Source organism: Ruditapes philippinarum, unplaced genomic scaffold (assembly GCF_026571515.1).
Source record: "Ruditapes philippinarum isolate M1 unplaced genomic scaffold, ASM2657151v2 ctg723_1_1_1_1, whole genome shotgun sequence".
Taxonomy (NCBI): Eukaryota; Metazoa; Mollusca; class Bivalvia; order Venerida; family Veneridae; genus Ruditapes; species Ruditapes philippinarum.
Window position 1 is genome coordinate 707,877 of NW_026866929.1, and position 19,295 is coordinate 727,171.

General features: G+C 30.9%; 1 protein-coding gene across 1 annotated transcript; it reads right to left on the minus strand.

The window, feature by feature from the left end:
• Window positions 1–17,570: 17,570 nt before the first annotated feature.
• LOC132734237 (FMRFamide receptor-like) lies at window positions 17,571–18,872 on the minus strand. The gene has a single exon (XM_060720941.1). It carries the CDS (start codon window positions 18,870–18,872, stop codon window positions 17,571–17,573), a length of 1,302 nt encoding a protein of 433 aa, XP_060576924.1.
• Window positions 18,873–19,295: the final 423 nt, after the last annotated feature.

The following is a 19,295-nucleotide window of genomic DNA, read 5'->3' on the forward strand; positions in this document are numbered from 1 at the left end:
TAATAATCCGTAGGAATACAATTTTAACTGTATGAATAAATTATTGTATCATAGTTTGGGGACCTTTCTGTTGAAAATGCGTCAGAGTTAAATCGTATACATATACACGCACAGTGCGTTAACTGGAGTGCAGGTATTAGTTACCCGCACTCCAGAGCATGCCCGTTGATTGGCTCATTTTTGCTAGGGTTTACTTATTGTGACGGAAGGGAAAGGGAAAGCGACAGAAATATCATATTTAGATGCTCGTTCATTGGTTACCTTTTCCAGGGGGGTTTCATATTGTGACAACAGGGAACGTGTTTTTATGTTTGACTATGATACAAAAGAGAAAGAGCATCCACACACTTGGCAATCTGATAAATACTCGGGGGGCTACGCCCCCTCGTACAAATCAGAAAGCCCCGTGTTTTGATGCTCTTTCTATGACTTAAGACATCGCTAGTTAAGTATTGACATACGACATAGGTAAACTAATGATACAGGTAAGTCATTATAAAAACAGTTGTTCTAATTTCTCAGGCCTGAATAAGTGTGTTTCCTTATTCAGCAAATCATTAAATATTAGTCATATCAATCTATTTTTCTGACCTGACCAATTATGTTTTTTTTTCTTGTGTCTAATGTCAAAAAGAAAATTCTTAGATATTTTTTAACCATGAAAGTAGGAAAATTTTTGACCGATTTACACATCTAAATATAGATCATCCATAATATCTGCTAATAGAAAGATATTTGTTAGATACCTGTACAGTCTTAAAAGCATTGATTGGATCTATTTCAACATAATCTGTGAGATCACTGACTTTGATAACAAGTTAACATGTAAAATGCATTAATCGTAAATGATATGTAAATAAACTAGGAAAAATGTATACATTGTATAAGGTCATAATTATTATTTAACCTTAAAGTAACAGACTTTCTTTCATTTCTTCCTTTCTGTCTTTGACTTTGGAATATTCCATTAAAAATCTAGAGAATGTTTATATGAAATACAAAAATTGAGCTACTTTAATAGTATATAGTTTAGTCAGACTTTTCAGTTCCAACAGACTTAAGGTTAAAATAGATTCTTTGAAAATCAATACCTTTCATTAACATTTTATCATACTGTGAATAGTAAGCAATAGCTGGTAAAATTTTACACCTGTACCAAGAGGTAGGCAAAAGGTCAAACATTGGCCAAAGAACTACTTGTATGATAACATTTAGATATAACTTTTTTGTAGCAATCGGCTGTTGCTGATGGTTAATCTAAACAACTGTGCAAACGGAATGTGTTTTGTTAAGTGATTAAGTTATAAACGTGTCTTTAGTTTCAGGAAGTTTTGGGGAAACCTGTTATTCTCTTATTAAACATTCTCCAAATATGATTATAAGATTATGAATTTTGCCTTGTATATTCATGTTTATTAACAAAAAAATTAAGAGATTTTTTTCAACCAGTTTCAAAAAATAATTACACGCGTCCTACCAATAAAAATTGAAGTTTCTGTACACATTCTGTTATCAAATCTTAACTAAGACCGCGGATTTTATGTTAGTTAATAGAACAAGATAATTACTTAATACATAAAATTACTATTCTCATATTTGTGTCCTTATCTGACCTTATATTTTAACTAGTTTGATATGTAGAATTAAATATGATAATTAAATCTTAGTAAGTTAGTGATCATTTACGCATCTATGATCATTACAAAGTGATTGATATCAAGTAGATCCATTAATATCGACAACTATAGATTCATTTACTATTCAAAAGGTCCTGTGAAATAATTAAAGTTCAAGTTTACTGGCAAACTGGCTATTTCCCACATACATAACATGTAATATATTTAACATTTATATAAAAATAAAAATGTGTATATTTGTAAACTTATACAATTAAAACAAACACAAAAAAAACAACAAATTAATGAACTTCAAAGATAAACATTTATTAGTTAAGAAGCCAGGCATTTCTTTTGTTTTTCTACATTACAAGTTTCAAGTTTCAAGTTTATTTCAAAGTACATTTGGACAATATGTCCATGCATACACAGTACATATAACAAAGCATACAATACAATCAAATGGTCAATGTCACACTTTATAAAACATATATCATTAAGTTACACAGTATTTTAGCAATCAGACATAAACTCATATATCTACGAAGGTTTTCGTTTTACAATGCTAATACATATATTTGTTTGAACTAATTCTGAAACAGGGCAACATTTGGCAATAAGTTTAAGTGCACCAAGCCCTTTGACAGAGGGTTTAACGCCAGTAAGTGAAAATTCACATATATTACCTATAAATTGATTATTTTAGATAACATAAAGACAGATTTAAAATATTTACTCTAATTATTTCAAAATTCTCATAATTAGAGACGTAGGTCTAATTTTCCGGCGCATAAATTGAGAACTAATGGAAAGAACAGAAGAATCTGTATGCACATCCAGCATCTACTATTTATGTACGCACTTTTTCCATACAGTATGTAAATATGTCACAATGTCACGTATAGTATTGTATGTAAAAAGTAATTGAAAAAAGTGATCCCTCGGAAGCGTTAAAATCAGCAAAATTATTTCAAAAAATCGGTTTGAATGAGCCTGTACATAAGCAATAAGGAAAAAGTGCACCACCCCTCACACTTCCTAGCACCCACTTGAGCGGTACACATTTTGCAACACTAAAAAGTGCTGGATGTCACATTTTTACTGTTGACTAATGTCAGTAATAAATATCTGTATATCATTTCCATCCTTGTCATCTAATTTAATACATGTATAAATCAGCTACAGGGTATTACTCATCATGTATCATATGTATACACATCGATTATACAGTTATTTATATTAATATATGAATGTTTAGAAGTACTTCGGCATGTTTACAATGAGATAAGCCATATCGCTGTGCTTATTATAGCAAATAATAATAACAAAACATAATCAGACCTAGCGCAACAGTTCTTATACAATTATTTAAAAAATCATCACCCACTTCATAAGGTTTGTAGGTAAATATGTTAATAATTATATAATGAGGGGTAATATATTCCATGTAATATTATATAACTGGTGGTGAACAGATTAAGTTTACATTGAATAGAGTCACTGATATAAACATAATACGTAATAAAGAGCTTCATCTGGATAATGTTTTAAACAGATCAGCCTACATATGTTTACATATTCTTTGATAAAATATGAAACATTTTTCCGATGATACAAAGCATTTAGCACTACTAGTTTTCATAGATCTCATTTGCAATACAAGGCTAAGTCCCCGGACGAAATTGAAAAAAAATACATGCATAAGATTGTTATAAAATACATATATAACACAATTAACACATGTGCTGAAGCTTAATTTTGCCCAGTTCCCTTTGTTTAAGGATATATTTAACAAAACGTTGTCAAAGGAAGCATCTCTTAATAAATAACAGTTCAACTTAGCAATATGCTGTCAATAATACTTGTATGTTCATTTGGAAAATATTAAGAAATATATGTTTTTATTTATTTTGGTATGTGGGCATAAGCAAAAAAGTTACATGGTAATTTTCTGTAGCCAAAATGAGTAGTGAGTAGTGTATCATATTATGTCACTAAGCTACATATAAAAACTTACGACGAAAGTGTTTAAGTATATGTAAAAAAGAATAACGATGAAGTGTTTAAAGAACATATTTGAAAGGAAACTAGAAAAACGCCTAACAAAGTAGGAGAGATTAGAGTATTTTCAAAAAATGATAGTATTTCTAAAAAATCGGATATAAGTTAAATTTTCATAAACATAAGTACAGGTGTAACAAAAATCAACGAAAACAGTAAATATTGCAACTTTATCATATTTCCAATTTCCCTTCCACTAAATAACGACTGCTTGAATGCAAATGTCATCAAAATCCTTTAGAATATAACTTAAAAAAGTGAAAATTGCAGATAAGGTTTAATTGACTTACGAGAGATAATGATTCACATCTTTTACTACGTTCAACGGTAAACAGCATTAGTACTGGAGTCAATTATCACGATGCACCAGGAAACATACCGCCACTGAGAATTAAATGCTTTATCTGAGTTAATGAAAAACTCTGGGAAAACATTTTACATTTCATAACAGGAAATGAGCAAAAGCCAATCAACATGTCTTTTATAAACCAAAATTAGCATAAGAAACTAGAAAGGTAAAAGTAAACCCTGAAACTGTTTTTCTGTAAGCGTAAAATATAGATATCACCTTTGAGTTAGATAATCTTATTGCAGAAATATATTGAAATGTAGTAAACTCTTGCTGAAAATGTCTTATTTTAAATAAGAGAATGTAAATATACCAATGTGAAATCGCAACATTCTATTACAGGTCAATAAAAGTGGTCCTTTCTTAAAGAAACCCCTGCCATTTTTTATGACACAATGTATTTATACTGAATTAGCTATGACGTGTAGAGTTTTAAAAGTGACATATCTACTTTGTGTGTACATACTAAAGTGCAAAAACGTTGAGTGTCTTTAATTTGTACTTTAAAACAACACATTTGAACATAATATATCTTTTAAGTGCACAAAGTATGCAACAGTTAATGGCGAAGATAAGGATATTAGTTCACTAGTTCATATGTCTTTGATAACTCGTAAACATCCATTTTTCATAATATAAAACATAAATGATATAATAAACATATCCTTTACAGTGCAAAGTAAATAAGTTTCCAACAAAATTTACTTATTTGCCATTTTGAGCTGTTCCTTTTAAAAACTATATTTGAAAATAAATACAAATGTATATTTTTCTGTTCAATACAATGACAATATCCCGTTTCATTTTGATCTTGTCTGTGAAATCATCAAATGTATTTTACCTTTCATTACTAAAATCAAGAAGAAATAAGACTATTTTTACCATACGAGTACTGTGGAAAGAAATTTGATAGGCAACTATGAAGTATGTATTTGAGGATACTTTTTAACATGTCAGAATAAAGAATGATAAAGAAATAAATGTAAGATAAATTAAAATAAATAAGTAAACAATAAATAACAAGAAATAACTTAAAAATCACTATAGTGTTAATCATGATCTAATAACATTATATAATATTATATCTCTCCTATACTGCGTTATTTTGTTATTCAATCAAGATAACTAATATACGCATGTAAATTTGAAATAAAATCATTTATTTCTGTGATTCTAGATTTTTGATTAAAATTGAGAACACTACCTGCTGAGTTCTGCTTTTTATCCATATTTGTAGAAAGAAGCTATTTTTACATTATAGCTCTACTTATAACTCTTTCCATTGTTTCCTTTTCGATTGTTCTTTTTTAGAAATTGTCAGGAAATATTATAAAAAAAACGTCCTATCGGGAACTTGCTACAGATCAATCAATCTACTGTTACTATCAGTATTCCGTGTACCATTTGTATATATCTTCTGCTTGGAGTAATATCAGACTCATTTATTATCTGACTTAGCCCATTATAAAGAAAAGGACAAGAGCGTATATTCTCAATAAAAAATTGAAAACAATGATTTTTTAGTTTTTGATTTTGCTTCATATGTTGGATTTTTTTAATCATTTGGCCACCACAGATGACTTTTAAGCTTATCAGCTTCTTGCTTTTTGTCAAACATAATTTTGATTTCTTGTTCGATATCAAAATCATGAGCCCTGGTTTTAATAAAATAATACACACGAGGGTAGCATTTGGTTGATTTATGTTTACCTCTAAATTGACTTGCCAAGATTATCACTGATCAAATGGTATGTATTTACGTTTTGTATGCTAGAAACAAATTCATTTTATTCCAAAACACTTCTACTTCAGTCACATTTACATAAACTTGACGTTACAGTATATTGACGTTACCTTATTGTATTCAGCTAATATTGAAATAAAGAAATTACTATAATAGTACCTGTTACTTATTTCCTGTCAGACATTAAGATATCTTTTACACCTAAATCCATGAATTACTCAATCCAGTGGTATATGTAAAAGCAATCGTTTAATTATTTATACAGTAAATGTAAGATGGATTGAGGTATTTAATTTCACAGGTAGCGTATCTCTGAACGTTATTTGTATATCTAATATAAAGAGCAAAAGGTGAAGATGTTGATAAATCAATTACTGCAAAATAAACCATACGCTCATAAATATGCTACTAGATCTATATAATATGTAATATAAAGCAGTTTGGTTTATCTGTCTATTAATGAATTGATTGAACGGCGGACACAAATTTTATTAAGGCTAATTTTTATTTGCTATTGAGATTGACAGTAACATGAAAATTGTGCTTTCATATGCAAATCTTTATAAATAATGATGTCTTTGAACAATAATTCAAAAATACTAACGCTTCCTATCAATACAGGGATGTTTGGTTCGAAGCCTCGTTAGGTAACGACCGTGTTTACTTACTCATATGTACAGTTTAGTTCTAACGAGTAGTGAAAAATATTACTGGAAACTGATGATAAGGCCTATATTTGAACTTAAAGAAAGAACTATAAATATTTCGAAAGTTTATTTATCATTCTCTTTTCATTATTAATTATTATTGGTACCATTTTAAAATTAATGTGTGTTATTTCATTACCACGAACGACATTGTAAGGTTCCCACATTGACGGTTTTATTTCACTGGATCTATATCAGGCAATTTGAATAAATCAACAACCTGGTTGAGTTTGAGATAGGATAAAGGTGACGATTTACATTATGTTTTCGTTAAATTTGCATTATCTTTTATGATCAATTTAATATAAATTGGACTTAGAAAATTTTATGCGCCCTTGAGTTAAAGTACACCTGACTTTCAGCTTAATCTATTGGTTTTCATGTTTTCTAAGCCAATGCTTCAGTGCAAGAAGTTCAACGTGTCCCCTATGAATAAATGCTAGCAAAATTGAACAAACAGTTACATATATTGTAGCATTAAATTCAATTCCGCCATCTTTTAATAATAAATGGGTACATAGGGATTCATACGAAACTTTATTGTTAAAGAATCAATGACGATAAAGATTTTGACATCATAAGTTATACAGACACAGTCTGACATCTACTTGGCATAGTAGTCAAAACATAACTTAGAATTTGAGAGTTGCAATTGTTAGAACTCTTACATATTTGTTATGTTCATATCTCTGCAGAGTTTATTTCTTTAATGAAGAATGATAACATTAATTATAGGATGTAACTATGTATATGATCTGACTAAACATGCATCAATATTGATCAGTCATTAACACGGCTAAAATAGGCTTCGTTAGTAACAAGGGATTTCAATTATTTGTGAATGAATTCTCAGGATAAATATGTATATATCTATACATAAGTTGCTTATATCAATGTTATTATATAAACACAACTCAAGATCTGTCTTATAATAATAACAAAACAACTTTCGTCCGGTATATTACAGTTTATTCTCTTAATAAAACATAAGTATACATAAGTCATTGACTGGACTAAAATATTTTATTCATCACACTTGCTTAACCACTTAAGTCGGTGCTAGGGGGCGTAAGAAATGTTGCACTTGAACAGACTCAATCAAACCGAGTCTGCAATTTTTAAATAATATTGTCCTTAAGGATCATTCCTTTCCAATATATTTTTGTAAATTAACCGTTAACAAAACAACATGTTTATGTTTAGCAAGTTATTGTATGATACTGCAAATTAATTTCCTGTCAATAAAACAATGATCATTTATGAAATAAAACATAGCATTGTGAGAAAAAATTGTTGATGGTATGATTCTCAAATATCATTTCCTAGATCTTCATCTCTCATTATGATGTACTGCAATCTGATAATTGATATATAAGTGACAGCAACTTTAATTCTATAAATGTAACAATTATATTATTCTGTATTACCTATATATATTTCACAAGTAAAATACTTTAATGTGTTGTGAGAATTTTAATAGAAATGTGTGCAACATTATTCATAGAGTTCCATTAAATAGGTTCTCAGATTGTAAAAATATCAATCATCTGTAGAAACAATGTTAACGATGAAATTTGATATGAACCGCGCCATGACAAAAACAACTTAGTACGTTTGTGACCAGCATGGATCCAGACAAGCCTGCGCGTCCGCGCAGTCTGATCAGGATCCATGCTGGTCTCTATCAGTATCTCTACTTGTAATAGAGTTGGTAAGCGAACAGCATAAATCCTGATCAGACTGCGCGGATGTGCAGGCTGGTATGGATCCATGCTGATCGCAAACGCACTATGTTGGGGTTGTCATGGCGTGGCTCATTTTATGAATTTGAAATTGTTTCTTTAAAGCCTTTTTTCTGTCTCGTAGATAAGAGGGGGGGGGGGATGTGAATTGTTAAGCTATGGACAATCACCATGAAATACTTAGAACTATCATGATTATTCGCGATCTTTGAACTGATTGAAAATAAGAAATGACATTCTTTTTCACTACATACAAATTGTTGGAGAATATAAATCCCTCCGAAATGACAGTATTGTTTTATATTAGATTAGTATTAGTATTTATAGTCTACAAAATTTGCAAGAAAATGTCAATTGTTACAAGTTAATGATATAAGTCTCTATCAGATGATAAAAAATCACACATATATTGTTTATACATCTATATATAAAATATGTCTACAATACCTTTCATTTTTTATCCGGATATGATATTATTTTCTTTAAATTCAACAAAAGAAGAAAAAAAACAACAAAAACACCATTACATCCCAATATCCTAAAATATTACAAGTACGTCCCTGTATCAACTATAAATAACACTGTTTCAGTCATTGTCATAATACAAATGTAAGGAGTTAATACGGCCGTCCGTTGAGGATAGGCTAATGTAAAATCCAATATAGGTTCAGTTCTACTCAGAATATTAGGAACTATACATTTGAGTATTCTCAACGGTAAAACTTTCTCAGTTTACTCTCAGCGATATAGGATATATTAGTATGATTGCGTAATAATGACTTGGCGCTCATATGCATAAATTAACGAAACAGGCACCACTCAAGAGAGGAACATTTACACGTGGTATGACGTCCGATATAATGTAAACTTCTAAAGATCGTCATGTAAATTACCCAATCCGTTAAATACATTTAAACAAAACCCCATTTATGTTTTGACCATATAAGCATGATATTATAAATACATTTATTTTCTTGTCATATTATACCGCACAATTGTTCAGATTGTTTTGCAATTTATATATCTCACATATCTGTCATTCCTTGGTGATAAACTAGATGTAAACCAGAACTCGAAAAATGCACCATTTTTCAACAACGTACTCGATATCAATATTCATATTCTAACTAAAGGCCATTTATACCTCAGGAATGGTTTTATTTTTCCATTTTTCAATAACCTTTTATTTTTGGTGCCCAAAAATCATTCATTTGCCGATCATCTGATTAGTTTTTTTGCGTCCATTGCTTTTTCACAATTAGTACTACTTTATTTTACATTTTGCTACTTTTGTAACAAATATCACTTTCAGGATTACTTTCTTTAGTTGATAAGCATCTCACATACTCTTAACCATTATTTAAATGTAATAAAACTTTCGTGTGCTGTGTGCTCTTTCTTAAGATGTTTTTTTTCTTTCGTTTCTATGGCAAATTGTGCCTTTACTCTACTTGCAACTTTATTGACAATCTAATTCATTCTTTGTTATTTACTAGGCATCATAATACCATTACATCACAATACTTACTCATCATAATACATGTATATTGATCTAATTCTTCTCCAACCTATGCCACATGCTTCTTTTCTGAACAACATTTGTAAATAGGCTTAACGAAGTTCACTTAAGTACAGATAAACATTTGCCAGTGTTATGAATATTTTGTTTTGCTACTGCGCTGAAGCATTATTACATTGTTTCTCAAACTCTAATTTCCGTTCAACAGCTTTATCTTTACGTTATTCCGTAATAGGAGATGATGTATTGGTGCTCATTAACTTCAGGGCATTTCTTGGTTTTCTACTTTGTCATAAATTCATGATCTAATAAAGCTCCAATTCTAATAATTGCAATCATTAAATGCAATCATTTAATGCAATCAAATAACGAAAATACATAATATTTACAAGTATTTTATTACGGCAATTTTCCATACCTAAACAATCTACTTTCTCCTCTTATGTATAATATCACATTTGTGGTAGAATAGAACAATATTCTTAGACATTTCAAAATCCTCCTGTCACATTCTGTTGCTGTTTCGGTAGATGATTCATACTTGGAGAAAGGTGAATAATGTCGCATATATTTTATGAAGCAATTTTATGTTTCACTTGTTCAACTTAATGTTATAAATCATTTATCATTGTATTTAAGTTTCAAATATGTCTGATACAAGTATTTAACTTATTAAGAAAACATAAATAAATTTTATTTAGTATTTTCTTTATAACTTGATTTTGATTCTCCTGTAAGAAATGTATTTTTGTATTGTCTAAATTGGAAATTATATAATCAAGATGTTATGTGAATAGACTGTAATAAAAATTCGATTGAAATATCAAAAGTATCAAAAAGACACAAATTGTCCAGCAGCTTGAACAATAATGCAAGTTTCATATTAATATACTATTATTAAACAGGGAATTAATTCAATTTTACAGTATTCTTAACACATCTGGTATAACAGCTAGAGGGAGCAGCTGTAAAGATGAAGACAAATTGAGTGAAGCATAAGCTTTGAGCAAGTTATCTGATCATGTGTATCTTTTAACAAAATAAGTCTGTTTAGGAATTGAATACAGACATTTGTGCATTAATGATTTTATCTCTTACAATCATTTAGTATTAATTGATAATGTACTAATATTTCTCTACTTATTAACCATATCATGTGTGAATGGTAACATTTATTAAATCGTGATTTGTAGTGTTTGATATCATTATAGATTCACTTTTGATTATATGAAAATAAATTCAGTTTTTGTCAATTTTCACTGATTTACTATATCAGAAGAATGTTGATACTTGGTTAATTTATAATTAGTCATTTACCTTTCGCTATCAGGTAATTAATAATGGTAAAATTGTTTCATAACCTGTACGAAAGTGTGCATGAATGTTTGTCAATATTAAACAATTAAACATTTAAAGTAGCATTTCAGAGCAAGAAATTTTGAAAATATAAGTTTCATGTTTCCGTCATAAAATACCAAATGAATATAAGCCAATGCATGCGACATTATTCACCATAGTAAAAGGATGTATCGTCTACAGAAACAGCAACAAGAAGTGAAAGGATATTAGAATGTCTAAATATCATTCTATCCTACAAAAAATGTAACATTATACATTAGAGGAGGAAGTAAATTGCTAAAGTATGGAAAATAGCAATAACAATACTTGAAAATCTTTCCCCACAGGATATTGGTTAATTTTACAAGATCGCCTACCTATACCAAAGTTTGATAATGACTATCATGTTTAAACGACATAGATTTGAAAGTATTTATTCAAACGTAGAAGAAGTGGTTAAATCACAATTATTGTAAATAACACATTATACTTTTAAACATATTTTATTCATTTTCTTTACATATCTTGGTTGAAGTAATAAACAAAATGTAAATTATTGTATATATTGTATAAATCAGATAAATTCCTGAAAATGCCCTCTTCCTAAATGGAGTAACTGCAAAATATAAGTTATTGCTTTAACGCTTTAAGTCGTAAGTTCATGAATCAAAACTTAATAGCTATTTCAAAGGATGTATTTTTACATACAAATTGAAAACATATGAATGAAACAGTAGGAGACTGTTAACAAAAGTAATTATTTGAATACTTTATATTTACCAATTTTAATAACTAGTTTTATTCTCTGGTAAAATATGAAAGATGAATTTTCAATTGCTTGTGCTATTGTTAATGTTAAAGACACTGTTCTTTGTAAAAAAATGCTTGCTAAAATTGTGTACTTTAAACTGTTTTGTATCAATTCCAATCATTTGTATATAACTTGGCATTCATGGAAGCATTAATTACCTTTGTGAAGGTAGCCAATTACATAGAAATAAAGTTAATGGGCAAGGAGTGTCGCTTTAGAATCGATGTAACATCACTAGCATTTAATGTAATACATGCTAATGACAATATTAGTGATAAAACGAATGAAGTGCACAAGTGCTCATTAAGTGAAATCTAGACCAAACATTGGCAATTTTTATTGATGTTATATCGCGTTTTCATCATCATATCGCCATACCATCGCGTTTTCACTACTATACCACCGCAATTTTCATTATCGTACCATCGCAATTTTCATAATTGTACCATCGCGTTTTCATCATCATATCGTCATACCATCGCGTTTTCTCACTATACCATCGTTTTTCATTATCGCATAATCGCGTTTTCATCATCGTACCATCGCGTTCGTACCATCGCGTTTTCACCATCTTACCATCGCGTTTTCATCATCGTACCATCGTACCACCGCACCATCGTAAATCAAGGCTAGAATTTAACCATCGCTTATACCATGTTGTACGTACAAACTGATTCTGTTATAAAGATATTGTCCTTGTACATGCATGAACATACATTTAAAAGAAATATCGTCATGGACTTCCTGTTGAAAGGGTTTGTGTCCTCTAAATCACGTGGCAAATACACATAAATCAGATCAGCATCCCTAGATATGACCATATGCTACTCGTATTTTTATACTTGAAATGGAAATTCTCGTTTTTATCTCTCTCTAAAATACATTGTAATAACTTATTACCTTCTTCATTATCTGTTTAACAAGCGATGATGGATGAATGAATTGCACACACTCTTTTAATATTTGGGGATGTTGATATACCATTAAATGGGCGATATTACTCTTACCAACAGATATACTGGCATAACAAGACTGTTTTTATTTTAGCTTAGTTTAAAAATTGCGCAAACAAGTCAAAGTACTTGATGGACTTAATTGATTGAACATTAATGGCAACCCCTGTAGGATTCTATCTAGCGGGATCTTAAAATTACCATCTCTATAGGCCATTAAATAACAAAACATGTTTACGTGATTTTAAAATACAATCTATAATCATACTTTAGAAATGGAGAACGTATCTATCTACTCAATCTTTTTGTCTCTTGCAGATGAACTGGATGTACCACAAGCACACCTTCATTTGCATGCCTACTTTCAGGAGAATAAAGGTGTATATATGATAATGAAATACTGTCTTGTGAACAAATATTGTATTTTAAAGTTAATTTGTCTATGAAGAAAGGTCTGTTATATCAATAATAATTATGTAGATAGTATTTAGTATCAAACATGACAAGAAACCATGAAATAGTTACATGTATACATATATGTAGGTGGTGATGGTGTGAGATAAACGGCCGAATTTGCATATATGAGCCGCGTCACGACAAAACCAACATAATGGGTTTGCGACCAGCTTGATCCAGACCAGCCTGCGCATCCGCGCATTCTGATCAGGATCCATGCTGTTCGCTATCAGTTTCTCTACTTGTAATAGAGTCGGTAAGCGAACAGCATTGATCCTGATCAGACTGCGCGGATGCGCAGGCTGGTCTGGATCCATGCTGGTCGCAAACGCACAATGTTGGTTTTGTCGTGACGCGGCTCAATTGTTCTTAAACAACATATTCTTATTTATCGTATAAATGAGTCAATGACCATAATACATCATTTAGTTATGATACATCACTTAGAACTTTATTAACATTTTTTTTCTTCAAAAATTATTTTATAAGAATATCCATAATTATGATACATTTCTATTGTTTTATCAATAATTGAACTAATTTTGAGGAATGTGCATGTCCATTGTAGACCTATCCACTTTGGGTTCTTCTAAATTACGTTGGTTTCAAAATTATGTAGAAACAATTTGTTAATGAAGAGCCACTGATAGAAGTGAATGTGTTGTATTATTATTTTTAACCTCTTATTTTTTCTTCACAGTTCTATATTACCTGGTATCGCTAGTATATCTTGCGATATTTATACATGTGCGCTGGTAATATCTATCAAGCAATCAGTTTCATAATTTTAAACACATTCAATATGTCTATATAAACGTGCTTATAATCACTATCAATGCAAACAGCAAAATAGATCTTAGCTAATAATTGGCATTACGAGAGATTTGCTAAGTGTATTGTATGTACATAAAACAAGTAAAAACGTTTAACATAATTACTTATTGCCTTACATTTGTTATCCAATGGTACCGATAAAAGAACATGTCGCCTTTTCTGTGCTTCATAATAATGTCGGCCAAATATATCAGCATATGTTTTAACAGAAGACGATAATATCAACGCGTAATTACTATAAGCTGTAGCACTATGCGTTATATGTTATCTCTAAAAAAGTTGAACGGAGCAGTGATTTGTCAGAAAATATGAAAAGTATGCAAAATAATATGTCCTTATACTATTTTTTTTTATAATTGTGCCTTTAGGTTCAGATGTTGTGACGTTAACGTTATATTGCGGTATTAATAATCGAAATATATTTGAGACGCATCACGACAAAACCAACAAAATGGGTTTGCGACCAGCATGGATCCAGACCAGCCTGCGCATCCGCGCAGTCTGATCAGGATCCATGCTGTTCGCTTACAAACCCTACAACAAGTAGAGAAACTGATAGCGAACAACATGGATCCTGATCAGACTGCGCGGATGCACAGGCTGGTCTGGATCCATGCCGGTAGCAAACCCATTATGTTTGTTTTGTCGTGACGCGGCTCATTTATTTTATCTTGATGAAATCATAATTGAAATACGAATAGTGATGTTAATAATTTTCATTTGAGTAGGTGGCAATCGCGCGAAAGCACTTTACGTTTGGGAATTTTGTTTTTTTCCACTCCTATTTTCTTATATTAGTCAGATTGCGTTACATGGGTGAAATACAGTCTTATTAAAACTTTCATCAAATAAGACTCTCTCTCTCTATATATAAACATATCCTGACAAATATTATTTTACAAAGTTTCAAGAGTTTATTTCAGAATACAACTGGGCAATATACCCATGCGTACACAGTACGTATAACAAATAATCATATAATATAGTCAAATGGTCAATGTCAAGACCTTATTAAACATATTCCATTTATATATCGTACATGTTATATGGTTTTCTCCCTTTTAATTAAGTAATTGACCAAGCTAGTGTGTTTGAATCAACAATTACACGACGACGTTTTTTCTATTTCAAAATATTTTCAAATTTATTTCATTGATAACACACCTTAATAGAATGAAATAAATTTTGTCATCGCACGTAATTCGATGTTGCAGAACTTGTGAGAAACTGATAATCTTACAGATCAATCATTGGATAGTACATCAATTTATATAAAATCAATAATACTGGTGTTATTTCCATGATTATTACGTAATAGATATAAATTAGCCTGAAAGACACGTCAACATGTAAATTGATAAAGATTGATAATTGGCATACATATATAATGAACTGGCAACAGTTATTTATGCAATTGCAGAAAGTTTATCAAAGCGACAATACATCAACAACTCGATGTTTGGTTTATACTATTAAAGCTTTCGCTACGATATTTAACCAAACCGGATGGTTGTATCAAATGGTGATTAAACTTAAACAAATTTAAAGCAATGTTATATCCTTGTACAAGAGGTAAAACAACTCAAATTTATTCAATTTCAGATTTCTTCTTTTACCTTGAAAGAATTTAGTAAAATTAAAATCTATATCTTTAAATACTTTTAAGGTTCAATCAATATTTGCAAAGTTGAAGTCAATTACAATTCAGCAAAAAGATAACAACATTTCCTGTCTCTTCATTAGCTCGACTATTCGATAAGAATAAGTAGAGCTATTGTAGTCACCCGAGCGTCGGCGTCGGCGTCGGCGTAACCACTTATGTTAAAGTTTTTGTAATAGTTCAAATATTTTCAAAGTCCATTGACATATGGCTTTGAAACTTTGCACACTTGGTCACCATCATGACCCCAACCTGTAGACAGGAGGAGGTAACTCTATCAAGCATTTTGACAGAATTATGCCCCTTTTTCAACTTAGAATTTATGTTAAAGTTTGTGTAATAGTTCAAATATTTTCAAAGTCCATTGACATATGGCTTTGAAACTTTGTACACTTGTTCACCATCATGACCCCCACCTGTAGACAGGAGGAGGTAACTGTATCAAGCATTTTGACAGAATTATGCCCCTTTTTCGACTTAGAATTTACGTTAAAGTTTTTTTAATAGTTCAAATATTTTCAAAGTCCATTGACATATGGCTTTGAAACTTTGCACACTTGTTCACCATCATGACCCCCACCTGTAGACAGGAGGAAGTAACTGTATCAAGCATTTTGAAAGAATTATGCCCCTTTTTCGACTTAGAATTTACGTTAAAGTTTTTGTAATAGTTCAAATATTTTCAAAGTCCATTGACATATGGCTTTGAAACTTTGCACACTTGTTCACCATCATGACACCAACCTGTAGACAGGAGGAGGTAACTGTATCAAGCATTTTGACAGAATTATGCCCCTTTTTCGACTTAGAATTTACGTTAAAGTTTTTTGTAATACCTCAAATATTTTCAAAGTCCATTGACATATGGCTTTGAAACTTTGCATACTTGTTCACCATCATGTCACCAACCTGTAAACAGGAGTAGGTAACTCTATCAAGCATTATTTTTTACTATCAAGCACTAGAATAGTCGAGCGTTGCTGTCCTACCGACAGCTCTTGTTTTTTTATAATAATTACACTTGTGTATCTTTTAAAAAAAATATTAATTTATTGAGACAAATAAAGTAAAGATTGCGACATTAGGATATAAAAATAATAGGAAAAGATAGTCATACTGTTCCTTTGTTTTAATTGTTTCCGAGGGATCTCCTATTCCAGAATTTTGAAAAATAGTAAAAAGAATTCCAATATGGAATGTTGAAGCAATAAAACGGATTACTGAATTAATATCTGAATACTGCAATACTAAATTGTAAAATAAAGTTCCAAACAAAAGCCATGTTTACATACAAAGCGTTTGCTTTCACTAATCTTTATACATGTTGTTCATTAAACATTCAAATGTTTATAGAAGTCAATCTAGGATAACCTCGCTGATATGAAATGAGCCGCGTCATGACAAAACCAACATAAAGGGTTTGCGACCAGCATGGATCTTGGATAACCTCGCTGATATGAAATAAAGTCTATTATGCTTTGTTCACACATGTTTTACATAGGCAATGATGTAATAAAGTTGTAAAAATACATTTACAAAAAATCGTTTGTCAGTTCGTTAACATTGTAAGATTTGTCATGAATTTCGATGTCGTCAATGCTATAGATTTCAAATAGTTCGTCTGCAGCAAGTGCCCTATGCATATCAGTTGTACATTTTATGATCAACAGAAAAATCGTTAAAATCACTTTTATTTATATTAACGAATAAACAACCCGATGCTGTTTGTATTGTGCCTTTATTCCAACCGGAAGAAATCCGAATGATTAAATCACTGTTTTTATGTAAAAGATGAGTCTTCATTTTTCACACCATTTTCAATTTGATGCGTCATATCACTGGCTATTTTCAATGCGTCATTTGGATGCAGACTATTATTGGAAAGTCTTGTTACACCTGTCTGGTTTTCTGAATTAAGCTTTTCAACATTTGTTTTTACCTGATCATTTGAGTTAGACAAATTATTTACAGTAAAAATGGCAGATTGTCTTGGTGATGGTGTTGCAGACGGAGTGTCAAATCTTGTGCGTGAATAATTAGAGTGTGTCGCAAGATTCATGATAGTTGCTTCGTTTCCTTTTCTCCATGAACAAAATATTACGATGACTTCCTGTCTAAATTTTGTTCCACTGAGACAATACAGAAAAAAATTGAGGGAATTGTTCACATACATTAGCATATTGACGATTGCCCACCAAAAATCTAGTTGTGCATGTTTATGCAAGCTAGCATTTTCTGACCAGTAGGGATATCCGATATTGTAGATACTGACAGGGGATGTGCTCAACAGAAAGACAACGTTCAAAGTAAAAAGCATGGCAGTCATCGATGACTGTTTATTGTTATGTCCAGAGGTAGTCGCTTGTCTGTTTCCATTCTGAGCTGAAGGCACAACACGTGATTTAACTTTCCTTTGGCTTTTTAATACCTTGAATAAAATCAAAGCATTTCCTATAACAATAACTGTGAACGGAATAAGACAAAATACACATAAATCGATCCACGGCCATATAACATTGAAAAAACTACGATAATCTGCGTTGATTTCAATACATTTTAAGTCATCTAGTTCTGTGGTAGTGTCTCGGAACACCATTCCATAAAGCATATGAGAATTGAGGAGAAGAATAAACACTATAACAGCTATCAGCAAAGCTACTGCATACTTTTTTGTACACAAAGATTTTGCTTTGTGCGGTAACCATGCTGATATAACTCTTTCCAGTGTCACAACAATCAAAATCCAAGCTGAAAAATCCAGAGAACTGTACACCATCCAGATATTTAATTTACATCCGAACTCGCTGATTGTTCTTACATCAACTTCAAACAGATGTATCAACCACTGTCGTAAAAGTCCAGTATATAACACAAATAAATCCGAGAATGCAAGAACTGTAAGAAACAAAGCCGTTGTTGAAGATCGGATACATCTGCGTGTTAAAACAAGGATTGATAGACAGTTTCCAACAGTGCCTAATATTATTAGAATAGGTGGAACAATTTTCCATATCAGTTCTCCCGCTTTGAATTCCATAAACGTTGTTATGTCCTCATGATTTTCGAAAGAAGCATTTGCCATCACAAGTCCTTTTGCTTTTTTTGTCCTTTTTATAGATATTTCTTTTCCAAGTTTCGTGTCTCTTTTCCTATATCTACGGAAATACAACTTATCGTTATCAAGAGCGAGCCTTTATAACCACATGTATTCCCACACAACTGTATCAGATTCACACATACCGGTCAGTTTTCAAAAGGCTTGTATCTCATTAGCTATTTGTAATGATTTGCTTTATTATGAAAATGTTTCGGTATTATTTGATATATACATGACGTCCATTTATTTAAAATGTATACCAATTTGTATCACGATTAAAGTGCGAAACGACACGAAAACATGTTGTTGTTGATGTTGTTGTAAAAATATTAGTTCTTAAATATTTTTCATAAATGTGAATCAATTAACGAATATCGTCTCTGTGGGTGGTATGTTTTATTTGGCTTT

Coding starts and splice junctions, on each gene's coding strand:
- LOC132734237 (XM_060720941.1), bottom strand. CDS start 18,872: ATGGCAAATGCTTCTTTCGAAAATCATGAGGACATAACAACGTTTATG.